Source organism: Lissotriton helveticus, chromosome 11 (assembly GCF_964261635.1).
Source record: "Lissotriton helveticus chromosome 11, aLisHel1.1, whole genome shotgun sequence".
NCBI classification, from domain to species: Eukaryota; Metazoa; Chordata; class Amphibia; order Caudata; family Salamandridae; genus Lissotriton; species Lissotriton helveticus.
Window position 1 is genome coordinate 1,170,218,211 of NC_136072.1, and position 13,642 is coordinate 1,170,231,852.

At 57.4% G+C, this 13,642-nt stretch overlaps 1 protein-coding gene across 1 annotated transcript in view; it reads right to left on the bottom strand.

Moving 5' to 3' along the window:
* Positions 1–10,264, bottom strand: part of LOC144791610 (matrix metalloproteinase-17-like) — a 218,229-nt gene extending 207,965 nt beyond the window's left edge. The window contains exon 1 of the mRNA XM_078666338.1: positions 10,092–10,264. Within this exon, the coding sequence (XP_078522464.1) occupies positions 10,092–10,214 (123 nt within the window). The 5' untranslated portion in view covers positions 10,215–10,264. The remainder of the gene's footprint in view (positions 1–10,091) is intronic.
* Positions 10,265–13,642: the final 3,378 nt, after the last annotated feature.

The window sequence follows — 13,642 nt, forward strand, 5'->3', positions numbered from 1 at the left end:
CATGGATGCAGGGCTCTGAAAGCACACCATGGCAGCAGGGCTTTGAAAGCACATCAAAGAAGCAGGGCTCTTAAACCACACAATTGACGCAGGGCTCTGAAAACACATAATGGCAGCAGGTTTCTGAAACTACAGCATGGAAGCAGGGCGTTGAAAGCACACCATGGCAGCAGGGCTTTGAAAGCACATCAAAGAAGCAGGGCTCTTAAAGCACACAATGGACGCAGGGCTCTGAAAACACATAATGGCAGCAGGGTTATGAAACTACAGCATGGAAGCAAGGCGTTGAAAGCACACCATGGCAGCAGGGCTTTGAAAGCACACCAAAGAAGCAGGGCTCTGAAAACACATAATGGCAGCAGGGTTCTGAAACTACACCATGGAAGCAGGGCTTTGAAAGCACACCATAGCAGCAGGGCTCTAAAAGCACACAGTGGAAGCAGGGCTCTGACACACCATGGAAGCAGGGTTCTACAAGCAAACCATGGAAGCAGGGCACTGACAGCACACCATAGAAGCAGGGTTCTGAAACTACACCATGGAAGCAGTGCTCTGGAAGCACACCATAGCAGCAGGGCTCTGAAAGCACACCATGGAAGCAGGGCTCTGAAAGCACACCATGGAAGCTGAGCTCTGACAGCACACCATGGAAGCAGGGCTCTGAAAGCACACCCTGGAAGCAGGGCTCTGAAAGCACACCATGGAAGCAGGGCTCTGAGAGCACACCATGGAAGCAGGGCTTTGAAAGCACACCCTGGAAGCAGGGCTCTGAAAGCACAACATGGAAGCAGGGCTCTGAAACCACACCATGGCAACAGGGCACTGAAAGCACACCATGGAAGCAGGGCTCTAAAAGAACAACATGGAAGCAGGGTTCTGAAAGCACACCATGGAAGTAGGGCTCTGGAAGCACACCATTGAAGCAGGGCTCTGAAAGAACACTATAGAAGCAGGGCTCTGAAAGCACTCCATACAAGCAAGGCTCTGAAAGCACACCATGGAAGCAGGGCTCTGGAAGCACACCATGGAAGCAGGGCTCTGAAAGCCGAGAATGGAAGCAGGGCTCTGAAAGCACACCATGGAAGCAGGGCTCTGGAAGCACACCATGGCAGCAAGGCGCTGAAAGAACACTATAGAAGCAGGGCTCTGAAAGCACTCCACACAAGCAAGGCTCTGAAAGCACACCATTGAAGCAGGGCTCTGGAAGCACACCATGGAAGCAGGGCTCCGAAAGCACACCATAGAAGCTAGGCTCTGAAAGCACTTCATAGAAGCTAGGGTCTGAAAGCACACTATAGAAGCCGGGCTTTGAAAGCACTCCATGGAAGCACGGCTCTGAAAACACAGCATGGAGCAGGGCTCTGAACGCACACCATAGAAGCAGGGCTCTGAAAGCACAGCAGGGCAGCAGGGCTCTGAAAGCACACCATGGAAGCAGGGTTCTGAAAGCACAGCATGGCATAGGGTTCTGAAAGCACACCATGGAAGCAGGGCTCTGAAAGCACACCATGGAAGCAGGGCTCTGAAAGCACACTTTGGCAGCAGGGCTCTGAAAGCACACCAAAGAATCAGGGCTCTTAAATCACACCATGGAAGCACGGCTCTGAAACTACACTATGGAAGCAGGGTTCTGAAACCACACCATGGCTGCAGGGCTCTGAAAGGATACCATAAAAGCAGGGCTCTGAAAACACAGCATGGAGCAGGGCTCTGAAACCACACCATGGAAGCAGGATTCTGAAAGCACAGCATGGCACAGGGTTCTGAAAGCACACAATGGAAGCAGGGCTCTGACAGCACACAATGGAAGCAGGGCTCTGAAAGCCCACCTTGGCAGCAGGGCTCTGAAAGCACACCAAAGAAGCAGGGCTCTTAAATCACACCATGGAAGCAGGGCTCTGAAACTACACCATGGAAGCAGGGTTCTGAAACCACACCATGGCTGCAGGGCTCTGAAAGGACACCATAAAAGCAGGGCTCTGAAAGCACAGCATGGAGCAGGGCTCTGAAAGCACACCATAGAAGCAGGGCTCTGAAAGCAAACCATAGAAGCAGGGTTCTGAAAATGCATCATGGCAGCAGGGTGTGGTGCTGAAACTACACCATGGAAGCAGGGCTCTGGAAGCACACTATGGAAGCAGGGCTCTGAACGCACACTATAGAAGCAGGGCTCTGAAAGCACAGCATGGCAGCAGGGCTCTGAAAGCACACCAAGGAAGCAGGGTTCTAAAAGCACAGCATGGCACAGGGTTCTGAAAGCACACCATGGAAGCAGGGCTCTGCAAGCACACCATGGAAGCAGGGTTCTGAAAGCACACTTTGGCAGCAGGGCTCTGAAAGCACACCAAAGAAGCAGGGCTCTTAAATCATACCATGGAAGCAGGGCTCTGAAACTACACCATGGAAGCAGGGTTCTGAAAGCACAGCATGGCAGCAGGGCCCTGGAAGCACACCATAGAAGCAGGGTTCTGAAATCACACCATAGAAGCAGGGCTCTAAAAAGCACACCATAGAAGCAGGGTTCTGAAAGCACACGATGGGAGCAGGGCTTTGAAAGCACACCATGGAAGCAGGGCTTTGAAAGCACACCATGGAAGCAGGGCTCTGAAAGCACACCATGAGAGCAGGGCTTTGGAAGCAAACCATAGAAGCAGGGTTCTGAAAATGCATCATGGCAGCAGGGTGTGGTGCTGAAACTACACCATGGAAGCAGGGCTCTGGAAGCACACTATGGAAGCAGGGCTCTGAAAGCACACCATGGAAGCAGGGTTCTGAAAGCACACCATGGCAGCAGGGCTCTGGAAGCACACCATAGAAGCAGGGTTCTGAAAGCACACCATAGAAGCAGGGGTCTGAGAGCACACCATAGAAGCAGGGTTCTGAAAGCACACCATGGGAGCAGGGCTTTGAAAGCACACCATGGAAGCAGGGCGTTGAAAGCACACCATGGAAGCAGGGCTCTGAAAGCACACCATAGTAGCAGGGCTCTGAAAGCAAACCATAGAAGCTAGGCTCTGAAAGCACACAATGGAAGCAGGGCTGTGAAAGCACACCATAGAAGCAGGGCTCTGAAAGCACACCATAGTAGCAGGGCTCTGAAAGCAAACCTTAGAAGCTAGGCTCTGAAAGCACACAATGGAAGCAGGGCTCCGAAAGCACACCATGGAAGCAGGGCTCTGACAGCACACCGTGGAAGCAGGGCTCTGACAGCACACCGTGGAAGCAGGGCTCTGAAAGCACACCATGGAAGCAGGGCTCTGACAGCACACCATGGAAGCAGGGTTCTGACAGCACACCGTGGAAGCAGGGTTCTGACAGCACACCGTGGAAGCAGGGCTCTGACAGCACGCTGTGGAAGCAGGGCTCTAGAAGCACCATGGAGGCAGGGCTCTGACAGCACACCATGGAAGCAGGCCACTGAGAGCACACCATGGAAGCAGGGTTCTGACAGCACACCATGGAAGCAGGGTTCTGACAGCACACCATGGAAGCAGGTTTCTGACAGCACACCATGGAAGCAGGGTTCTCAAACCACACCATCGCAGCAGGGCTCTGACAGCACACCATGGAAGCAGGGCTCTGACAGCACACCATGTAAGCAGGGCTCTGGAAGCACACCATGGAAGCAGGGTTCTGACAGCACACCGGGGAAGCAGGGTTCTGACAGCACACCGTGGAAGCAGGGCTCTGACAGCACACCATGTAAGCAGGGTTCTGACAGCACACCATGGAAGCAGGGTTCTGACAGCACACCATGGAAACAGGATTCTGACAGCACACCGTGGAAGCAAGGCTCTGACAGCACACCATGGAAGCAGGGCTCTGAAAGCACACCATGGAAGCAGGGCTCTGAAAGCACACCATGGAAGCAGGGCTCTGAGAGCACACCGTGGAAGCAGGGCTCTGAGAGCACACTGTGGAAGCAGGGCTCTGGAAGCACACCATGGAAGCAGGGTTCTGACAGCACACCGTGGAAGCAGGGCTCTGAAGGCACACCATGAAAGCAGGGCTTTGAAAGCACACAATAGAAGCAGGGCTCTGAAAGCAGGGCTCTGGAAGCACACCGTGGAAGCAGGGCTCTGACAGCACATCGTGGAAGCAGGGCTCTGAGAGCACTCCGTGGAAGCAGGACTCTGAGAGCACACCGTGGAAGCAGGGTTCTGACAGCACACCGTGGCAGCAGGGCTCTGACAGCACACCATGGAAGCGGGGCTCTGGAAGCACACCATGGAAGCAGGGTTCTGACAGCACACCATGGAAGCAGGGTTCTGACAGCACACCATGGAAGCAGGGTTCTGACAGCACACCATGGAAGCAGGGTTCTGGAAGCACACCATGGAAGCAGGGCTCTGGAAGCACACCATGGAAGCAGGGCTCTGAAAGCACACCATGGAAGCAGGGTTCTGACAGCACACTATGGAAGAAGCAGGGCTCTGAGAGCACACCGTGGAAGCAGGGCTCTGAAAGCACACCGTGGAAGCATGGCTCTGAGAGCACACCGTGAAAGCAGGGCTCTGAAAGCACACCATGGAAGCATGGCTCTGAGAGCACACCGTGGAAGCAGGGTTCTGACAGCACACCATGGAAGCAGGGCTCTGAAAGCACAGCATGGCAACACGGCTCTGAAAGCACACCATGGAAGCAGGGCTCTGAGAGCACACCGTGGAAGCAGGGTTCTGACAGCACACCATGGAAGCAGGGTTCTGATAGCACACCATGGAAGCAGGTCTCTGAAAGCACAGCATGGCAACACGGCTCTGAAAGCACACCATGGAAGCAGGGCTCTGAGAGCACACCGTGGAACCAGGGCTGTGGGAGCACATCGCAAAGTGGAGTATAGAGGCGCACTCAGTGAGCGCTCACTCAGACCCTCCCTCCTTCAGTACCACCCTCAACCAGCCCCCCATTCACTCCCCACCACACCCCCCAGCCCCCCACTCACTCCATCCACCCCTCAACTTATAGATTCATTTAGAAGCCGTTACGTCATCCGCGTGGAGATGTCCGCGGCAGTGCTCAGCTGGGTGCCTCGCCTCTGTCCCACTCTCTGCCCTGTCTGTCCGACACCCGGCTCTACCCTGTCTGGACGACACTCGGCTCTGCTCTGTCTGAGTGACACTCGGCTCTGCCCTGTCTGGGGTGACACTCGGCTCTGCCCCGTTTGGGTGACACTCGGCTTTGCTCTGTCTGATTGACACTTGGCTCTGCCCTGTCTGAGGTGACACTCGGCTCTGCCCTGTCTGAGGTGACACTCGGCTCTGCCCTGTCTGAGTGACACTCTGCTCTGCCCTGTCTGGGCGACACTCGGCTCTGCTCTGTCTGAGTGACACTCGGCTCTGCCCTGTCTGGGGTGACACTCGGCTCTGCCCCGTTTGGGTGACACTCGGCTTTGCTCTGTCTGATTGACACTTGGCTCTGCCCTGTCTGAGGTGACACTCGGCTCTGCCCTGTCTGAGGTGACACTCGGCTCTGCCCTGTCTGAGTGACACTCAGCTCTGCCCTGTCTGGGTGACACTCGGCGCTGCCCTGTCTGAAGTAACACTCGGCTCTGCCCTGTCTGAAGTGACACTCTGCTCTGTCCTGTCTGGGTGACACTCGGCTCTACCCTGCCTGGGTGACACTCGGCTCTGCCCTGTCTGAGGTGACACTCGGCTCTGCCCTGTCTGAAGTGACACGCGGCTCTACCCTGTCTGGGTTACACTCGGCTCTACCCTGTCTGAGGTGACACTGGTCTCTGCCCTGTCTGAGGTGACACTCGGCTCTGCCCTGTGTGGGTGACACTCTGCTCTGCCCTGTCTGGGTGACACGCGGCTCTGCTCTGTCTGAGTGACACTCTGCTCTGCCCTGTCTGGGTGACACTCGGCTCTGCTCTGTCTGAGTGACACTCTGCTCTGCCCTGTCTGGGTGACACTCGGCTCTGGCCTGTGTGGGTGACACTCTGCTCTGCCCTGTCTGGGTGACACTCGGCTCTGCTCTCTCTGAGTGACACTCTGCTCTGCCCTGTCTGGGTGACACTCGGCTCTGCTCTGTCTGAGGTGACACTCTGCTCTGCCCTGTCTGAGTGACACTCGGCTCTGCCCTGTCTGAGGTGACACTCGGCTCTGCCCTGTGTGGGTGACACTCTGCTCTGCCCTGTCTGGGTGACACTCGGCTCTGCTCTGTCTGAGTGACACTCGGCTCTGCCCTGTCTGAGGTGACACTCGGCTCTGCCCTGTCTGTGGTGACACTCGACTCTGCCCTGTCTGTGTGACACTCGGCTCTGCCCTGTCTGAAGTGACACTCGGCTCTGCCCTGTCTGAGGTGAGACTCGGCTCTGCCCTGTCTGAGGTGACACTCGGCTCTGCCCTGTCTGAAGTGACACTCGGCTCTGCCCTGTCTGAGGTGACACTCGGCTCTGCCTTGTCTGAAGTGACACTCGGCTTTGTCCTGTCTGAGGTGACACTCGGCTCTGCCTTGTCTGAGGTGACACTCGGCTCTGCCCTGTCTGAAGTGACACTCGGCTCTTCCCTGTTTTAGGTGACACCCGGTTCTGCCCTGTCTGGGTGACACTCGGCTCAGTGTCAAGGCCTCACGTGCACGCCCGCCCCCCTCTACATTGCCCCGTTTCTCACTGGGGCTCAGATTTCCTGGGGTTGCACCCAGGGCCGGCCTTTGCTAATATAGCGCCTCGGTGTGGGCGGAGAGAGTTTTGCCGCCGTCTCTGATGGTGGTGAATGAAAGGAGGCCGCAGGGGGTCCCTTGCGTGTTCACTGGGCAGACCCTGAGCAGGGAGGGACTGCCCCTGGACGCAAACACCCCTCCCCCCCTCACCTCAAGCACCTGCTGCTTCATGCAGGTGATGGTTTTGTTGTGTGCCAGCAGGGGGCAGAGGGTGAAGGAAGGGGCAAAAACGGGTTTTAAAAAAAACCCCTATGACAACAAAGTACTAAAACAACATTAAACAGGCACATCAGACAGGAACGAACAGGCAGGGACAATGACCGGGTCGGAGCAAGAAGAGACGGGCGCTGCTCTTGGCATAACCTTAAGGCACCCAGCTCCAGGCGCCCCTCAGGAACTCGGCGCCCTGGGCCTGGGCCCAGCTCGCCCATACTAAGGCCGGCCCTGGGTGTACCCCCTTCAAATGGTCACCGCGTTCAGAGGCCGCGTCACAGGTGTACGCATGGTGCCCACGCGCCTTGGAGTAGTAATGTGGGCTACTGAGGGCACGTAAGGGCTAGTGCAGACCACTGCTGGCTGTGGGGCTCTGGGGGCACGTGAGGACTGGTGGAAACCCACGCGAGCCACCGTGGGCGAGTGCACGCTAAACTGGGCTACTGTGAGCAAGTCTGCACTAGTGCAGGCTACTGGGGGCTTCTGTGAGTTGTCGTGGAAGAGTGCAGGCTAAGGTGGGCTACTGTGAGCCACCGTGGGCGAGTGCAGGCTAAGGTGGGATACTATGAGCAAGGCTGGACTAGCGCAGGCTAAGGTGGGCTACTATGAGCAAGGCTGGACTAGTGCAGGCTAAGGTGGGCTTCTGTGAGCTAGTGTGGGCTAGTGCAGGCTGAAGTGTGCCCGGTCATGCGTTGTGGGCTTGTTCGGGGTAAGCTGGTTCCCTGGTTAGGCGAGGGCGGGATAGGTGCAGGATAGCCCAGGGGGTTTCAAGTGTGAGTGGCCTCGTGCAGTGGGCACGAGTGGGCTGGTGCAGGGGTGCGCGCCTAGTTCAAGCTAGTGCTGCGTGGCTAAGTGTAGCAGTGCAGGGGGGTCTGGTTTAAACTAGCCTGGGCCAGTGCATCCTGGCCAAGTGGCCTAGTGCAGGCGGATAGGCGTCTAATTTACGGTACCATAGGCTAGTGACGTCAGCTGTGTGGCGGAAGTGGGTCTAGTTCCAGCTACCGCAGCCTAGCGCTATGACCGACAGGTGTGCGTCTGATTCGAGGCGCTATAGAATGATGTGCAATGCTTAGTGTTTGTAGGTCCGTGACGTGGGTGCGTGAGCTGGGTGGGGGCTTCTTTGGGCTAGTAAGGTCCTGGTCAGCCTCGTGGTGGCAAGTACGGGCTAGTACAGGCTCATTGAGGCGTCTAATGCAGCAGGACACTGCGGGATAATGTGCACTAGAGCGGGCTAGAGCGGGCTAGCACGGGCTAGCACGGGCTAGAGCGGGCTAGCACGGGCTAGAGCGGGCTAGCACGGGCTAGAGCGGGCTAGCACGGGCTAGAGCTGGCTAGCGCGGACTAGAGCGGGCTAGGGCAGAATTGGGCACCCTTGGCAGGTGCTAGCAGAAAGAGACTAGTGTGAGGGCTCGTGCAGGCTAGCATCGGCCACGTTAGGACCGAATGTGATGACGTTCACTAGTGCAGGCTTGTAAAGAGTGATCTTGCGTGCACGAGCAGGTTAGTGTGGGCTTCTGTGAGCTAGAACAGGTTAGCGTGGGCGTCTGTGAGCTAGCGCGAGCTCGGGAAGGCTAGTGCAGGCTTGTAAAGAGAGCTATTGCGAATACGAGGCCAGTGTGTGCTAGCGTAGGCCAACAAGTACTAGAGCAGACTATTGCATGCTAGTGCAGGCCAGTGTGGGTAGTGTAGGCTTGTGAGGGCTAGTGTACTCTAGCGTGGGCTAGTGCGGGCTAGTGTAGGCTAGTGTGGCTTGTGTAGGTGAGTGCGGAGAGTGCAGGCTAGTGTAGGCGAGTGCAGCTAGTGTAGACTAGTGTAGACTAGTGTGACTAGTGTAGACTAGTGTGACTAGTGTGGGCTAGTGTACGTGAGTACTGCTAGTGTAGACTAGTGCAGGCTAGGTAGTGAGTGCGGCTAGTGTAGACTAGTGTGGGCTAGAGTAGACTAGTGCAGGCTAGTCTAGGTGAGTGCGGCTAGTGTAGACTAGTGTGGGCTAGTGTAGACTAGTGTAGGCTAGTCTAGGTGAGTGCGGCTAGTGTAGACTAGTGTGGGCTAGTGTAGACTAGTGCAGGCTAGTCTAGGTGAGTGCGGCTAGTGTAGACTAGTGTGGGCTAGTGTAGACTAGTGTGACTAGTGCAGACTAGTGTAGGTTAGTGCGGCTAGTGTAGACTAGTGTGGGCTAGTGTAGGTGAGTGCGGCTAGTGTAGACTAGTGTGGGCTAGTGTAGGTGAGTGCGGCTAGTGTAGACTAGTGCAGACTAGTGCAGACTAGTGTAGGTGAGTGTGGCTAGTGTAGAATAGTGTGGGCTAGTGTAGGGGAGTGTGGCTAGTGTAGACTAGTGTGGGCTAGTGTAGGTGAGTGCGGCTAGTGTAGACTAGTGTGGGCTAGTGTAGACTAGTGTGGGCTAGTGTAGACTAGTGCAGGCTAGTCTAGGTGAGTGCGGCTAGTGTAGACTAGTGTGTGCTAGTGTAGACTAGTGTGTGCTAGTGTAGACTAGTGTAGGTGAGTGAGTGTAGACTAGTGTAGGTGAGTGCGGCTAGTGTAGAGTAGTGTGGGCTAGTGTAGGTGAGTGCGGCTAGTGTAGACTAGTGTGGGCTAGTGTAGGTGAGTGCGGCTAGTGTAGACTAGTGTGGGCTAGTGTAGGTGAGTGCTGCTAGTGTAGACTAGTGTGGGCTAGTATAGGTGAGTGCGGCTAGTGAAGACTAGTGCTACTAGTGTAGACTAGTGTGGGCTAGTGTAGGTGAGTGCGGGGTAATGTAGACTAGTGTGGGCTAGTGCTGCTATTGTAAACTAGTGTGGGCTAGTGTAGGCTAGTGGGGGTATAGGGTAGGCTAGAGTGGGGCGTGTAAGCTAGTGCGTCCTAGTTTAGGCTGCTGCCTGCTAGTGTAGATGAGTGGGGGCTAGTGTAGAGTAGTATGGGCTGGTGCGGCTAGTGTAGACTAGTGTGGGCTAGTGGTAAGCTAGAATGGGGTAGTGTAGGCTAGTGCGTGTGGTGTTAGTTAGTGCGTCCTGGTGCCTGCTGGTGTAGGTGAGTGCGGAGTAGTGTGGACTAGTCTCCTCATTCGTGCTAGTTAGTGTAAGCTCGCGCAGGCTCGCGCGGGTGGTGTGAACTGGCGCCCCTCTCCGCCCAGGGTCCACTCTGCTAGCGCTTGCTTGCAGCTGTGCATAAGAAGGCGCGTTAGAAACCCCCGAAGTGCCTCAGATCACACGTGCATACTCACGACGCCCAGCAGCAGGTCCTCGGCGGAGGGGGCCGGCGCCCCGAAGGCCTCGTGTAGGCACATCACCAGGGCCAGCAGCAGCACCTCCCGGGGCAGCGGCTGGGCAGAGACGGCCAGCACCATGCTGGCCTCAGAGGCGCCCTCCGGAGCTGTGCGTCGGGGTATCCGCGGGATCAGGGGGGCAGCGCCCCAAATATCAGCCGCATCCCCGCTGCTGGACCCCACAGCCACGAGGCATCGAAAGAAGAGTCCCCAAAACCACAAATCCTTTGTCGAAATCCAGAGGCACTCACAGTTCCATCCAACGGTCACATTTCACTCCAATGGTCATATTTCCCTCCAATGGTCACATTTCCTTCCAGTGGTCACATCACCCTGTATTCTCAGCCCCCCCCCCTCCTCCTCCCTTGGAGGGATCTCACGTGGGAACAGTGGGCGCAGGGTTCAAACGCCCCCCAACAGGTCAGAGGGTGGAGACAGACCACCTCAGCGAGAGGCTGGTACCCAGGAAAAACCCCAAACCGTGCTCCCAAAAAGTGCAAATCCAGGCGAAGAAACGACCTCCGAGGCGACCCCAAAATCCAGGGGAAAGTTGCTGCCCTGTTTTCTTAGATATGAGAGTCCGAGGTGAATCCGTGGGCACCAGGACGGGGGCAGAGAAACCCTTCACCCCCGAAGCAACGGAGACAGCGGCTCCTCTTAAACACCCAGGGATGCAGAAGAGAGAAACATGTCTTCACATCCGGGGGGGGCGGGGGGGGGGGGGGGGGGCAGAAGTGTCCCCTCACATCTGGGGGTGCAGGAGGGTCTCCTCACATCTGGGGGTGCAGGAGAGCGCCCTCACATCCGGGGGTGCACGAAGCAGGAGTTTCTCCTCACATTTGGGGGTACAGAAGGTAGGAACGTCTCTCCACATTCGGGGGGACAGGAGGTTCTCCACATCCAGGGGTGCAGGGGTGTCCCCTCACGTACAGGGGTGCAGGGGTGTCCCCTCACATCCAGGGGTGCAGGAGTTTCTTCTCACATCCAGGGGTACAGGCGGCAGGAACGTCTCTCCACACCCAGGGACGCAGGAGGAAACGGCGCCTCTCCGCATCCAGCGGTGCCAAACCCCGGAGTCCACGGCACGATCCCGGGGTACAGGAGGCGCGAGCGTCCTTTCACACCCAGAGGCGCCCAGATCCGGAGCCCGCAGCACCGTCCAGAGGCCAGCAGCACCCGGGAGCACGGGAGTTCACAGCATCCCTGGCAGCGCCAGCGGTCCCTGGCACTGCGAGAGCGCAGGGGAGCGCAGCGCGCCTCGCATCCAGGGGCGCCAAAACCCGGAGTCCACGGCACGATCCCGGGGTACAGGAGGCGCGAGCGTCCTTTCACATCCAGGGGCGCCCAGAGCCGGAGCCCGCAGCGCAGTCCAGAGCCCAGCAGCACCCGGGAGCGCGGGAGTTCACAGCATCCCTGGCAGCGCCAGCGGTCCCTGGCACTCCGAGGGCGCAGGAGAGCGCAGCGCGCCTCGCAGCCAGCAGTGTCGTGCGCACGGGCATGTCTCACATCCGGGGCTGCAGCGGCTCAGACAACCCTCTGCTGGACGAGGGGTGCAGCAGGATGCGGCATCTGCGTGTGTGCCCGGGAGCCGCGGGCATCCAGGGATGCGGGAGAGGACCAGGACAGAGAGGACCCCTGCCTATCCAGGGATGGAGGAGAGGGGAGGACCCGTGCCCATCCAGGGATGCAGGACAGGAAGAAGGGCAGAGAGGACCCCTGCCTATCCAGGGATGGAGTAAAGGAAGCAGGGCAGAGGGGATTCCTGCCTATCCACGGATGGAGGAGAGGAAGCAGGGCAGAGAGGACCCCTGCCTATCCACGGATGGAGGAGAGGAAGCAGGGCAGAGAGGACCCCTGCCTATCCAGGGATGGAGTAAAGGAAGCAGGGCAGAGAGGACCCCTGCCTATCCAGGGATGGAGGAGAGGAAGCAGGGCAGAGAGGACCCCTGCCTATCCAGGGATGGAGTAAAGGAAGCAGGGCAGAGAGGACCCCTGCCTATCCAGGGATGGAGTAAAGGAAGCAGGGCAGAGAGGACCCCTGCCTATCCAGGGATGGAGTAAAGGAAGCAGGGCAGAGAGGACCTCTGCCTATCCAGGGATGAAGTAAAGGAAGCTTAAAGGCAGAGGCCCCCTGCTTTCCTCTCCTGCAGAGCGGCCTCCCTGGCCCGGGATGCAGGGACCCTCGTCTATCAGGGGTTGAAGGCGAGGGCTCCAGGTCTCCACAGATGATCGAACTGGCGGGAAATGCCGCTTCACGTGTACATCCGGGGATTCTGAAGATGGACCTGGCAGAGCTCACATGAGGAGGACACCCAGGCGTCTGTCCTTCATAGCCAGGGGTGCAGGGCACAGGCGTCTGTCCTTCACATCCAGGGGCGCAGGCGCCTGTCCTTCACATCCAGGGGCGCAGGCGTCTGTCCTTCACATCCAGGGGTGCAGGCGTCTGTCCTTCATATCCATGGATACAGGGTCCAGGTGTCACTTTCACATTCAGGGGTGCAGGCGTCTGTCCTTCACATCCAGGGGTGCAGGGTCCAGGTGTCACTCTTTCACATCCAGGGGTGGAGGGTACGGGGTCACTCTTTTATATCCAGGGATACAGGATCCAGGTGTCACCCCTTTAATTTGAGGGGTGCAGGGCACGGGACAACGTTTTAATATCCAGGGATGCAGAGTCCAGCTGCCACTCCTCCATATCCAGGGGTGCAGGGTACGGGGTCACTCTTTCATATCCAGGGAAACAGGGTCTCGGTGTCACTCTTCCATATTCAGGGGTGCAGGGCACAGGGTCACTCTTTCATATCCAGGGATGCAGGGGTCACTCCTACATATTCAGGGGTGCAGGGTACGGGACACTCGTTCACGCTGAAGGATACAAGGTCTAGGTGCCATCCTTTCACATCCAGGGAAGTAAGGTCCAGATGTCACCTTCTAATTTCCAGGGGTGCAGGGTAAGAGGTCACCCTTTCATATCCAGGGGTGCAGGGTAGGAGGTCACTCCTTCACATCCAGGGGTGCAGGGCACGGACACACTCATATATTTAGGGATACAGGGTCGATGTGTCACTCCTTGAAATCCAGGGGTGCAGGGTAGGAGGTCACTCTTTCATATCCAGAGATACAGGGTCCAGGTGTCACTCCTTCACATCCAAGGGAGCAGGGTACAGGGCCACTCTTTCACGTTCAAGGATACACGGGACAAGGGTCAGTCAGTCCTTCACATCCAGGGGAGCAGGGTACAGGGCCACCCTTTTATATCCAGGGATACAGGGTCCAAGTGTCACTCCAGGTGTGCAGGGTACGGTGCCCCCCTTACTTTCAGGATCGTAGCTTACAGGTGTCCCCCATTCATATCCAGGGATGCAGGGTCCAAGTGTCACTCCAGGGGTGCAGGGTACGGTGCCCCCCTTCACTTTCAGGATCGTATGTTACAGGTGTCCCCCATTCATATCCAGGGATGCAGGGTACAGGCCACCCTCTATCCGGGGACAGTGGTTCCAAGTCCCTCG